General features: G+C 41.2%; 1 protein-coding gene across 2 annotated transcripts in view; it reads right to left on the bottom strand.

Moving 5' to 3' along the window:
* CPNE4 (copine 4) overlaps positions 1-12,948 on the bottom strand; it is a 385,184-nt gene that overhangs the window by 64,406 nt on the left and 307,830 nt on the right. For both annotated transcript variants that reach the window (XM_054688943.1, XM_037524388.2), the window contains 2 exons: positions 12,027-12,110; positions 9,177-9,266 (listed from right to left, as the gene is read on the bottom strand). In XM_054688943.1, coding sequence (XP_054544918.1) covers positions 9,177-9,266; positions 12,027-12,110 — 174 coding nt within the window. The remainder of the gene's footprint in view (positions 1-9,176; positions 9,267-12,026; positions 12,111-12,948) is intronic.

The raw sequence follows: 12,948 nt of genomic DNA, 5'->3' as shown, positions 1-12,948 counted from the left end.
TTATGCCTGGGCCCAGTTCTATCTTCTGAGCATCAAATTCATATAGATAATTGCCAGGCTACCCAGTTGTCCTGGTTTACTCAAGGCTGAGTCACTTCCTGGGCCGTGGAACTTTCCTTGCTAAAATTGAGAACATCCTGGGCCAACCACCCACTGGATGGCCATCCACCCAAGTATAAAGCTGGATTCAGCTTTCCCACCCCAAACCTCCTGCTCCTTCAATGGCCAGCGCTTAGGGAACAGTGCCACTGCCATCAGTGTGACAGAGTTAGCAATCAGGGATGAGTTCTTGAGTCTTTTCTCTCTCTCTCCATCCAGTAAGACAGATTCTGGTCACCCCTGCCTGGATTACTTCTATGACTTCTAACCCAATCTCCCACTTCCAGCTGCACCTTTATTCAATCCAAATTCCACAAAACAGGCAGAATTTGACTTCTTGGGATCAGAATCCCAAGAATCCCAATATTCTCTTTCCTGCATAGAATCCCTTGGTGCCTCCTAATGATCTGGGGATAAAAATCCAAACTCCTTAACATAACCTCCGGGTTCTGTTTACCTCACCGGCTTTGCCATCTCCTGGCCTGTACAGAGGCCTCTTCCTGAATACATTAAAATGCTGCAACATCAGCATATTAATGACCAATTTCTGTTCTTTCAAGGTCCTGGCTGACATGCTATTTCCTCCCAAGGAGCCTACTCAGAATCCTGGAAATATTTTATGTTCTTTATAAAAAAGTTTATGTAACAATTACACACCAGCAGAATTTTAAGACTTGTCGGCTAAAAAAGTCTTCAACTTACTAGGAGATCCTGTTATCAGACTGTTATCTCCTCAATACCCTTAAATAAAAAAAAAAATCAACAAGGGGCTAAGTTTCCTGTCTATTTAGGTCAACAGTGGTTTTCTACCCTGGAGGTACATTAGAGTCACTCTGGCAGCTTTTCAGAATTTCTGATGCTTTGGGCTGATACCAAGAAATTGTTTAATTGATCTGAGATTGGGGTCTAGGAATCAATTAGGAATCAAATGCTCCCCAAGTGATTCCAGTACGTAGCCAAGGTTGAGAACCACCATCTTAGTTAGGCTACCATGTGCCTCCTGGGATTCACACAATGCTGCCCGCCCATCTCAGAGACACTAAAGATGCTGCTGACTACAGTCATTCTCAATTGTAGGGGGTGATTTTCTCCCCCAGGAGACATTTAGCAATGTCTGGAGACATATTTGGTTGGCATAATTGGGGGTGTTACTGGCATCTCGTTGGGGTGCTGCTGAATGTCCTATAATGCTCAGGTCGGCCCCTTATGTCACTAGTGCTGAGGTGGAGAAATCCTGATGAAGAGACCAGGTCAATCCAAGGCTTCCTTCTAGTTTTAAAATACGTGTGTCAGTGACTGGCTGAGGATAAATCTTTGAGTACCATGAGGAACTAGAGTGATGTGGGCGGATGAACAAGCCATTTTGGGAAAGAAGGAAATAATGGATACAGAGAGAGAGAGAAATTTTAAGGTGGAGATGGGTGGACTGAGGAACACCTGACGCTACTTCTTCCATTTCAGTGACTCTGTACTGGAGAACCTGGACTAGCAGCATCAGCAGTTCTTGGGAATGAGTAAGAAATGCACATTTTCAGGTCTCCCGCCTGGCTGAGTGCATCAGGAACTTTGGGCCTGGGGCCCAGAAATCTACTTGAACAAGTTCTCCAGGAGATTCAGATGCACACTCAAGTTTGACAACCTTGTTCTCGATCACACATCACGCCATTGTAAGGTCAATTGGAATACATTCTTCCAGAGTGGGTTTCGTTACAGGAGTAACAGGGGTGAATGCACTGTGAGAGAGCTTGCAGAGAGGGTCAGCTGCTCTACGGGGGTGATGAGCTGGAGGTAATCCTTCCTGAAAAGCCCATTTAGTGATTTTACTCTTTCATGAGGCAGCTGTCATAAAGTGTTTTACATGACAGAGCAACCATGCATGCTGTGTACTTGGAAAATAATATTTGGCTAGACTTTAATTGCTGAGGAAAAGGGAAGGAGGAAAAAAATAAGACAAGTCAGCTGTAGAAAAAAGTTTTGGGAATCATTACGTAGCAGATGGGCCTTTCTTTTCTCACACTCCAAGACTTCATTGAATCCTGCTTGTCCTTCTCATCTGACCACCTACCCCCACCCCTTCCTGATTTTTCCATTGAAAATCTCAGACCCTAAAGGTAAGCCAATATTTGTCATCTTCGTACTAGACTTAGTCCCTGCTATTTCAGAGATGGGTTTGAAGGAAAGAGAATAACCAACTATGAACTATGCCAGTGAAATGAAAGGATATTGGAAAGCCCGCATGCTGATTTTTTTCCCATTTCCTTTCTGACAGGAATTTGTTCTCCACAGCAATGCTGTGAGAGGTAAGAGAGGCCAAGATATTGGCTCTTCCTGAATTTCAGTCCAGCCTCTCATTCCTGAGGGATTGCCACCCCCAGCCCCTACTGATTTCTCCTTCACCCAACTATTCCTTTCCTTCTTACAACCTTGAAGGACTGATAGGACAGTGACTTTGAATTCACGGGAAAACAAGTTAGGAGAGGATACAGTACAATGATAAATAGACTGCAGTAGGGTATTCTCCAGACACTGGTAATAAAGAAAATTTTCATAATAAATTTACGTTTACCTTCAATGAAAGGAAGTGTCCCAGATCAAAAGTGATATGGATTAATAATAAACTAATCAAGTGTCAATACGTATGAGGGTAAAAAGTGGACGAGAGGGGTGCTTTTCCTGGAGCTTTTTAAAGAGCAGTCTAATAGTAAAAATTTAGCAGGCTGTCCCCTATGAGATCTAGATACTATCACTGTGGGCATGCGTATACACCCACCCAAGCACCACCCATCATTAGGCTGATATGTATCCACTATATGTCAAGCACTGACTGAGGGGCTAAGGATACAGAGGTGAATTAGGGAGGCTGGTTCCTTTCCTTGGATTTTGGTATTTGCATTTCACTAGAGGAGACTAAACATGATGATTACATATGATGATAAGTGCCATGAGCGATGGATGGGGCGATGCTATGGAAAATGGCTGAAGGAATGCATGTGTGAACAATGAAGTCTGGGAAGGTATCCTGTGTGGTCAAGTTTTGGCCTGACACCTGAAGATGGGGGGAGGGGAGGGTGAAGGGGGACAGAGGAGAATTTCAGACATAAATCAGGTTCTAGAAATGTGAACTTGAGGAGCTATTTGAGCCTACTAGGAAAAATTATCCATAATCTGGAAATAAGTCAAGATATGACTACAAGTCCTTTCAGTGACTGATGCTCTGCCTAGCAAAACACCCAAAGATGATTTATTTTCCTCTAAGAATGTACCACTGCTTGATTTTCCTATTTATTATTTATTAATTAGGAGCTCAGACTCGGTGAAGCCACATTTAACTTGTATATGACACAATGATTTCTGTCTGGTAGTAAAGATAGTTCTGAAGTTCATGATTTATCACAGTGAAGGACATCAGTCAGTTTTGTATTTATTATAAAAATCTTAGTCCTGTTTAACCAAAGGAAAAAAAAATGGTGTAAACCTGGTTCCTCAAAATGCTCCTGGAAAAGTTTTATCATTTTATTGGTTTTGAGTTTAATGAAATCTTTGACACATTTCATTTTGATAGTTAGATAAGAGTCATGTTTTTAAGTTTTGAAAATTATACTCTGACAATACTCACCACAGCTCAAATGTGGGGCCTAGGATCAGATTTAATGAGTTCACAAAGTCCAAGAATTATCTGCATTTTAAAAAGCAAATATCCTATTAATTCCATCAGAACTCCAAAGTGGTGCTGTGTCAAACTGTTGATGGGGGTAGAATTTCTGAAGACCCTTCATATGTCATTGCCTTGATTTTTCCAAGTTTACCAAGTAACTTCTTTTTAATCTGCTTTGAAAATGTTCAGATATCAAGGAAGGAGTAACTTGCATGGGGCATGAAAATTAGTTTTTGTTATTTAGTAAATTAATATCTTCGTCTCATGATGTGTAAATCTGCCTCATATATGAGTCAATTTTCCCAGGTCCCATCAAGTTTGAGTGACTGGATGAGCGCCAAGATATGGAAACAGCCCAACTGCACAACAACAAATGAATGGATTAAGATGATGTGCCAAGTATACACACAACGGAATACCACTTGGCCAGCAAAAGAAGATATCTTGTCATTTGTGATAACGTGGATGGAACTTGAGAGGATTCAACTAAGTAAACTAAGACAGAAGCAGAAAAGGCAAATACTGAATGATTTCAATCATTTGTAGAGTATAAAAAAAAATCAGGCAATCGAACAAACAAAACAAACGCTTAGACTCTGACAACTGAATAGTGGTGACCCAGGGAAAGAGATGGGGAGAGGATGGACAGAGTGAGTGGATTGGTTGATGGTGGATGGTGACTGACCATTCACTGGTGGGTGGAGAGTTTGAGCAACTGCACATCTGAAGCCTATACAGTGTTGTAAACTAAGGTTATCATAATGAAAAGAAAAAGAAACAAAGTTTGAGTGACTGGACAAAGTCAAGTTCTTTTATAAGAAAAGAAGTTGGAGGCCACACAGGATAAAAGGGGAGCCTGGCTGGAACCCTACTGTCTAAGCAGCTTCTGTAGGTAAATGAGGGGCCACGCCCAGCATTCTTTGCTAACTCCATGAAGTGGGGGACCTATTACCTAGAAAAGAGTCATTTCTCTTTGCCTCGAGGAATCGCTATATAAAAAATTCTTCTTCCTAAGAGCTAGTTCTCTTAAGGTTTTGTTCTGTAATTCTACTGGAAAGACTTCCCGGGAAGCAATACCCAGGATGGCTGCAGATTGCAATACTTAAAAACAAGAAACTCCCATTTAAAGTTTAAAATGTGGGAGAGTGGCTAGATGCTGTCCAGAAACTGACTCAGTGCACAGGCCTCTTGGGATGTCAACCCAGTTTGTGAAAACAGCAAGAATAGGTTTAAAAACATTTCCAAAGTGCAAAAAATAAAAAAAAAATTGAGATCTTGAAGCAACTGTTCAGCTTCAGTGTTAATGAGGTGGTGCAGTGGACAATGAAGCAGTTCTCTCTGCTCTATCATTGGTCCCACTAGCACATGGCATCCTCTGGACAGAGTGGGGAGCCCCATTGTTTGAATTATGCCCTCTAGCTGCACGGGGAGGGAGCTCTCAAACTTGGTGCTCAGGGTATTCCTTCTCCTTTATTATTCAGCAGCTTGGTCCAGCTCCTAGTTTTCCCCAGTATCTTCCCAGTAGCTGGTTGACAATCTTAATTTTCAGAGCCAAAGTGGGCATAAAGGGGCTGAATAACCTGAGAGGACTGCTTCTTACCACAGCAATTGCGACTTATTGTGAAAAATGCTCTCCCTGATGGGCAAATATCCACTTCCGGTGACCAGCAAGCTCCCTCTTCACTCTTGGATAGAACACTCACTGACTAATGTGTACTTGGTGCTGTTAGTTCAGAATTCCAAAGTATCTCCCAAAGGGGATTTCTTTAGTTTTCTGAATAAGTCAAAGACAGAGCATGACCATGGACAATTTTTCCACAAAAGAGTTGGGCAGAGTGGTGCCACCTCTTTCATGCTCTTCGCTCCTAACAATGCCAGGAAGGACTTCCCCTGGACCCCTGAGAGAAGGAACTGGGGTGAGAAAGCAATCAGGAGCTGCTACGTCCTCACCCCTGCTTGCTGAGAGAGCGAGGGCCATGCTAGGTAAGTGTGCCTGGGGTGGGAAGAAGCGAACACGGCTTAGCAAGGTGATGTCAAGCTGCTGCTTCATAAGGGGCAAGTTCAGAGTCATGTTACCAGGGAAAAGCTTCTCTTAAAATTTTGGTAAAAGACAGATCACAAAAGCTACCATTCTCACTCTCTGAAGTGCTTAACTCTGTGGCATTGAATATTCACAGTATTGAGCAACCACCACCACCATCTATCTCCAGAGTTTTCCATCTTCCACCCTGAAATTCTGTACCTCTTCAACATTTACTTCTGTGGTTCTTTCTACAGCCTTCCAGGTAGTGTAGAGTGGCCATATGATTGAGTTCTAGAAAATGGGGTATAGGCATCTGGCTGCAAATTACAACGAGGGCCTAAGGGATGGATCAGCCACAGGTCAGATGCAGGCTGGCTTCCGGCATCTCTGCCAGGAGAGGCAGACATCGACAGAAAGCTTTACCTCTGACTCTTAGGTGAGCAAGAAATAAGCTTCTATGGAATAGGGCTCATTGTTACTGCAGCATTGTTTAACCTAGGATAATTAAAGGGTTGAATGTGATAATTTAAGTGAAATATCCAGCATAGTGCCTGGTCTCTGGTAAATGCTCAATAAACATTAGCTGTCTTAATAGTTAAGAGCAAAAACAATAAAACATGAGATGGGTTTAAACTAAAGCTGTATTATTAGCTGTGTGATGTTAAGCAATTTGCTTAAACACAGTCTTGAATTCCTCATCTGTGAAAAAGCAGATAACACTAATGAAAAAAGAAAAAAAAATCTCAAAATTAAGAGAACACATAGCTTTCCTCTCATTTGGAAGCTCTTCTAGTCCTGCCTGATTTAACACTATTTAAGCTGGTTATTGCTTTTCCATGCTGCCATATTGATGATGGATCTCAGCAGAGGCAGCCTGCTGGGCTCAGGGGTGCCATTTGCTTAAGTGGAGTCAAGAATTCCTGTGCCACGGCTGAGCCAATGCAGAGACACCGCGATGAGTCTGCAATTGTTGGTAATTACAGGACATTACTAGTGTGAGTGAACTATTGACAGGAGCAAAACCAGCAGTCCTTCAGTCCAGAAGGCCATAAGCAAAGCCCTTGCACTCTAACAGATCTCAAGAAAACATAATAGGACCAGGAATCATCCATGTTCCCCCCCCTTTTTCTTTCTGTCAAGTATAAGTCAGGTAGAGAGGGACGTGAACTTGCTTTTAATTGCTGACAATGTCAGGCTCTTTATTATCAGTGTTTCCAATAATACTGAACAGTTGGCCATGGACTCCTCAATTTCCTGTCTGTGTATTGTACCAAAAATTAGGCAACTCTAGTGTCACCCATGGGGGATCTAATCACTAAAGTCTCTTCTATGGTTGCGAAATGGGTCACGGTCAAGGATTAAGGTCTGGAGCTTGGATTTGAGGTGGAGTTTCTGGTTCCTTCCTTCCAAACAGAAAAAGTCAGAAGAGTTATGACAATCAGGATAAAACAGAAAGAAAACAAATAACATTTCTAGGTGTTTCTGATAGATACTAAGATTTCAAACCAAGATCTGTACCAGTGGTTCTTAATCACAGTGATTTTACCCTCCAGATACATTTAGCCATGTTGACATACCCTTTTGGGTCTAAGGATGGTGGGAGTGGAGAACTACTAGAACCGATAGCGAGGGATTCAAACATCCTATAATGCACAGGACAGATATCGCGACAAAACCCTGAGGCCAACGGTACAGCTGTTGACATACTGAATCTTCCCTTTTCCTTCCAGTATAGGTGATCACCACCATGCATGCCTGAAGCTGTTGCTCTTGTCCATTCTGCTTATGAGTTTACGCATGAAGGTCCAGATACCCATGTGTCCTGATTTTGGCATGAAAGTTCCAGATATTCCAGTGAAATATCTGGGTTCTTACAGGAGATATTAGGGACAGCTCTGAATTACTCCTCAAGAAAGAGTTTAATCACAAAGTCTACACAGTGTTGTTTTAAGCAGAGATATCTTAGTTCATATTTCAAAGGCTGGGACTAGCCAACCAGACAGCTTTCTGATCTGATTGATAACACTGACAAATCAAAATAATTATATTCATCAGAAGACTTTTGAGGCAAAAAAAGAGTAAGGAAAAGGGAAAACTACAAAGACAAACATTGGCAGTGCCCAGTTAACAGGTTCTTGGGGGTTGAGTGCCCTGAAAGAGCTACATGAACGTTTAGTCTGAAGCATGGACCTATATCCCCACCATGTAAGTAGATGCCCAAGTGTTAGGGCATCTCCATTATCCAGCATTACCCTGACTCTATTTCCAGGCGATCATAGGAACCTTCTGGCAACTGTCTTCTCCATGATTTGTCTACATGGAGAAAATGCCCTGATGAAGCTGATATGAATTCTGAGTCTGCTTGATGGTCCAGTTTCTCACTGAATGTGAATCAAGTGGCCTTTCAGCTTACAGATTGAGCTTATGTAGTCATCATGAATAGGTAGAATTAATGCTGGGACACTGACAATATGGCATGTCTGGACCCCCACAATGCAACTTTTCTTTCAACTTCTATATTCCCATGATACTTAAAAGCACCTGTGGTAAACTGTAATGACATTATATATGATTCAAAGGTTTGAGATCACACCTCTTCAGACATATGTTACCCCTCCTAGCACCAAGGCAAACACAGTCCCCCATCACAGGCACTGGGTCCCCTTCACAGCCTGCCATGACATTTTATAGCAAATTCCACCAAGAGATGGGGTCTATTTCCTCACCCCCCAAATCTGGGAAAGTCATGTGATATGCTTCAGACCACAGAACAAGGAGCAAAGACCTCACGTGCATTCTGAGACTTGGCTTCAAGGGCCTAGTATTCTTTCTTGCTTTTTTAGAACGAAAGTCACTATATGCAAAAGTTCACACTACCATGCTAGATGATAAGAAACAACTGGAAGGACCTCCCGCATCATTCCAGATCATGGCCAAGCAAACAGTAGAAGCAGAGCTGCCCTGCTCACATGCAGCTGAGTCCAAGCAAGGCCAAGAGATGGACCTGCCGACGCACAGAATCATTGCCTAAATAAATGGTCACTGCTTTAAGCTACTTAATTTTGCATAGCAGGAGTAACCTGTTATGCAACAACAAATGATTGATACAACAATATTGGTGTTTTTAATAATGCCCAATTACACACTGAATTGATTGCCAATCTCTCTGAGAAACTATAGACTTTGCCTCTTGACATAAGACAATTGATATTCATTTTGGGTGACCTCTTGACCTTCAATGATTAGCAGAAGAAATTGCCCCTGCTTCTACCATTGAGATGCTGAGATTTGAGTAAATGGTACAGAAAAATTGGGGGTTGCCAACATTCACTTGAGGAGAGAGAGGAGGATTAAATATATAAGCAATTATATTTCTTTGGACATGGACAGATTTCTGACCTTCAGCCGGCGGTCTGGATCTCCACTGCATAGAGAATTCACCGATACTTTGAATGATTTCCAGGCTGGGCTTAAGTTATTCATCACGACCTGAGAAAAGAAAAAGAAGAGTGGTGCTGGGGGGGGGAATGCTTGACATTTTCACATTGCAACATAAAAACTGCTTGAGAAGTATTGTCACGCTTATGAAAAGAACAATTGTCTGGAAGAGGTGCCTTAATGAAAACTTGGGAGTAGTAAATCTTTTCAGGAGGCCCACTAAGGGCATCACTAAGGCACAACTTCTGTAGTCACTGCCCTGGGTGTTGTCTTACGAATAGTGACAGTAATATTGTTCAGTATGTAGATGCTATAGGTAATCCCTCCTATACCCACCTGAGGGGGCTGAAACGAAGATGTGTTGCCTCTGACCTTGATGAAGAATCCCTAGTTCTGCAGGACTATCCACTTTATGGCATGAATTCTCTTCTACTGAGGTCAGCACAGGTAAACACTATTTACGTGTGTAAGGGGTGTGGCTGCCTAACTCTACTGCTAAAGAATTGAATGGTCTTTGGTAACCTGTGACCTTGAGTTAGAGCAGATTGCAGATTAGAGGACAAGTTTCTAGAAGAAAAATCCCAGGAGCATATTTACACCAGCTCATTGCCATCTTTATTAAATATCTCAGGAAGGCACAACAGGAGAGGTGAGCAGTGTGACAAATTAAGTGTATAAGATAGTGAAACTCTTTTAAAAGCAGTTTACTCAGCATGAACTTGGCTAAATCTTGCCCAAGAGTCCCTATGAGTCAAGTCTTATCCTGCTATCATTATGATTCAAATAATTCAATTTGGTTTAGGATGTACAAGTATTTGCTCTGTGCCCAGGAAGGTACAAGAGAGTCTAGGACAGAGGCTCCCAAAGGGCAGTCTTGGGACCAGCAGGAGCTACATCACCTGGAAACTTGGTAAAAATGCAAATTTCTAGGCTCCACACAGACCTTGATGGGCCACTGAGGTGATTATGATGTGTGAAATTCAAGAACCTCTGCTCTACGGGGACACACACATGATTTAAATGAAATTCTGTCATATTGAGTTTTCTTCCTATGAAGTTACAGTTGGCAGTAGTCCTAACATTGTAAAAAAAAAAAAACAACAAAGTAATTCTCTGTCTAAAAGGCATAATTACTTTATAAGTGATTCCCTCTTCTACAGGGCTCCTTAATATAACTATGAATTATTGACTGTATCACAGATTCTTTATTAAATTTATTGTAATCCATTAAAGTAGAAAACTAATGTTCCTGGGTAACTTTGTTTTGTACTCTGATGACTTGGGAATGATCAAAGTGATAAAGAGAAGAATAGTTACATAAAATTGCTTGGGTTAATTTAAATTTCTCAACTTTATACAAAAATACTGAGAAGTGAAGCTATCTCATTGCATTGCAACAATTTTGGAAAACTCAATAGCAGATCAAAATCTCAACTGGAAATTTCCTCTAAGATTCAACTGTAGGTGTGTGTGCATGTTTATGTGCTTCTCCCAAGAGAACAGTATTGCCTGATACTTACTCATATTGACTTAGTAAGGAAGAGGGAAAACCAATGTTATGTTGTTCTACTCATTAGAAAACTGTATAGTCCCATTTTCTGTGAGACTCCTGGAGCCCCTCAGCAATGGGGTATGGGCACAGTTCTAGCAATTTGGGGTAAATTTATCACTATCCATCATGAGAAGATGAACACTGCCAGGATCAAGGAGAGGAAGATGTCGGGAGAGAAATCCAATAATGGGGCTTCTGTCTCCTTACACCTTGCATGTTAAAGACTTCATTCAATGTCTAGAGCAAAAGCATGAATAGAGACCAATTCCAACTCTCCCAATGGTTACTTACTTCTCCTGAAAGAAGTCTATCCCATCCAAGACACCTTTTTTTTTGTGAAAAAGACTCTATTTGGTGGTGGCAATGGTGTGTCACTCAAGGATACTGCCCTGTTGCAACTCAAACTATTCTCCAGGGATTAAGTTCCAGAGCACCACACTGTACAACAAATCTAGTACACATACTACTTACATTTTAATAACATTCATTTATTATTTTATTAAATGCCAACTATATGCCATATAATATCACATACTGTACTGACTTATAAATAAGAAAAAATGGACACTAGGGTGGGTTTTTGAGTGGGGGGGTGTGACAGTGGATAGTGGGAGTGTGGAAGAAGTGAGGGATAAGATTTGAAGTCGCACGGAGAAAGAGGAGGGAGCATAAGGGGGCGATGAATGTGGACAAGTGGCTGGAGACAGGGCAGCTGCTGACAGGATGGGCCTGACGATGACCCAGTGCATGAGCTTTCCCTGAGGCGGCAGGTTGGTTTCACCAATGACAGTGAAGCTCATGGTCAAATAATTCAATTCAATCCTAGCTTTACCCCTTGCTAACTGTGAGAACCGGCAGAGTCCAAAAGTGCAGTTTCTAATAATAAAGTCAAGGGATTACTGTGAGAAAAAACTAAAATAATGCACACAAATCACTTTGTACAATGCTCGTCACTAAGTCAACACTCATGAAATGTTGATTAGTATTCATAGTGTCATTATTAATAAGTTGCTGTCTGTTTGTACTGAAAGCCAACAATGGAAAACTTGGTGTGAAAAGTTTTCTTTTCTAAATTGAAAAGGAGAAAACACAAACAAAACAGAAGCAACCCAAGTTACAACAGAGTTGTCTTGAGGTCAACAAAGACTCTAGGTCTGAGTTCAGAGCAACAGACATTAAAAATGTAAGGGATTTCTCAAAACAAGTCAATTTATCATCTTAGGAGCCAAGATGGCATAACTGAAAATCACTCTTCTCACCTCAGTTCTGTGCACCAGCTGCTGAGTTGCATCATCATTCATACGAAAAATTTCCAGGAACGGGTCAGATTTACTGAAGAAATCCTAAAGTAAATAAATGGAAATGCATTTATTCCCTACACACACACACACACACTTGATCCAACCCCAGATTGTGTACTCCTGGAGCTGACCCTTCCCTCTTTTGTTATTCCTCATTGCCCATTGCAAGCTGGAATGAGCAACATCTTCACTCCAAGTCTTTGAGCAGTTAGTACTTCACGGATTGAAATCCAAAATATTCTACATAGATCAATTCAAGTGGCAGCTCTTTGAGGAGTAATGTATCTGTGGTCTTAAACAAGTTAATCATAATTATTGTAAAGTCAGGTCTGATGAATGCAATATCTAGATCACCCATGGGTCTATTTCTATTACCTGTTTCTTGGTACTGCTTCTTGGTGTGCTTGCTAACTTTATTAAACAGATAGTCTGTAAGATTATAAGATTATTAAAGATACAGACTATAGATGAGTCATTAGTTTTTGGCAAGCAGTTAGAAGGGGAGACAGTCACCTCAATCCAATTAGATTGAGCCACTTAGACATTGGTTTCCTCAAAAGTCTTTAAAGGTCCAATCTATTCCTTTCTTCCAATCTAAAGGGTTCCAGTTGAAAGGCTGAATGTTATGAGTGCTATTTCCCCTCGTAAGCTTTCAAAGTCAATTTTTATTTGTGAGACTCTCAAAGCCTTTGTTTATCTCCATAATCTCTTGGTGCTAGTGTTTTGTTTTTTTTTTTTAATTTCTTTTTATGCTTCTATTTGCTAATTAGTGTATGCCTTGGGATGATAAGACACTTGGGCTATTGGGCTAACTCCATGCTCTGAAGCATCTATGAATCTTTAGCTCTAAAGTCCTGAACTTCTTGCTTCCTGAATCCCA

The sequence above is a fragment of the Talpa occidentalis genome, unplaced genomic scaffold (genome assembly GCF_014898055.3).
Source record: "Talpa occidentalis isolate TD23 unplaced genomic scaffold, MPIMG_talOcc4v2.1 talOcc4.10, whole genome shotgun sequence".
NCBI classification, from domain to species: Eukaryota; Metazoa; Chordata; class Mammalia; order Eulipotyphla; family Talpidae; genus Talpa; species Talpa occidentalis.
The sequence above is the reverse complement of the archived record's forward strand: the minus strand, read 5'-3'. Positions and strand labels throughout refer to the sequence as shown.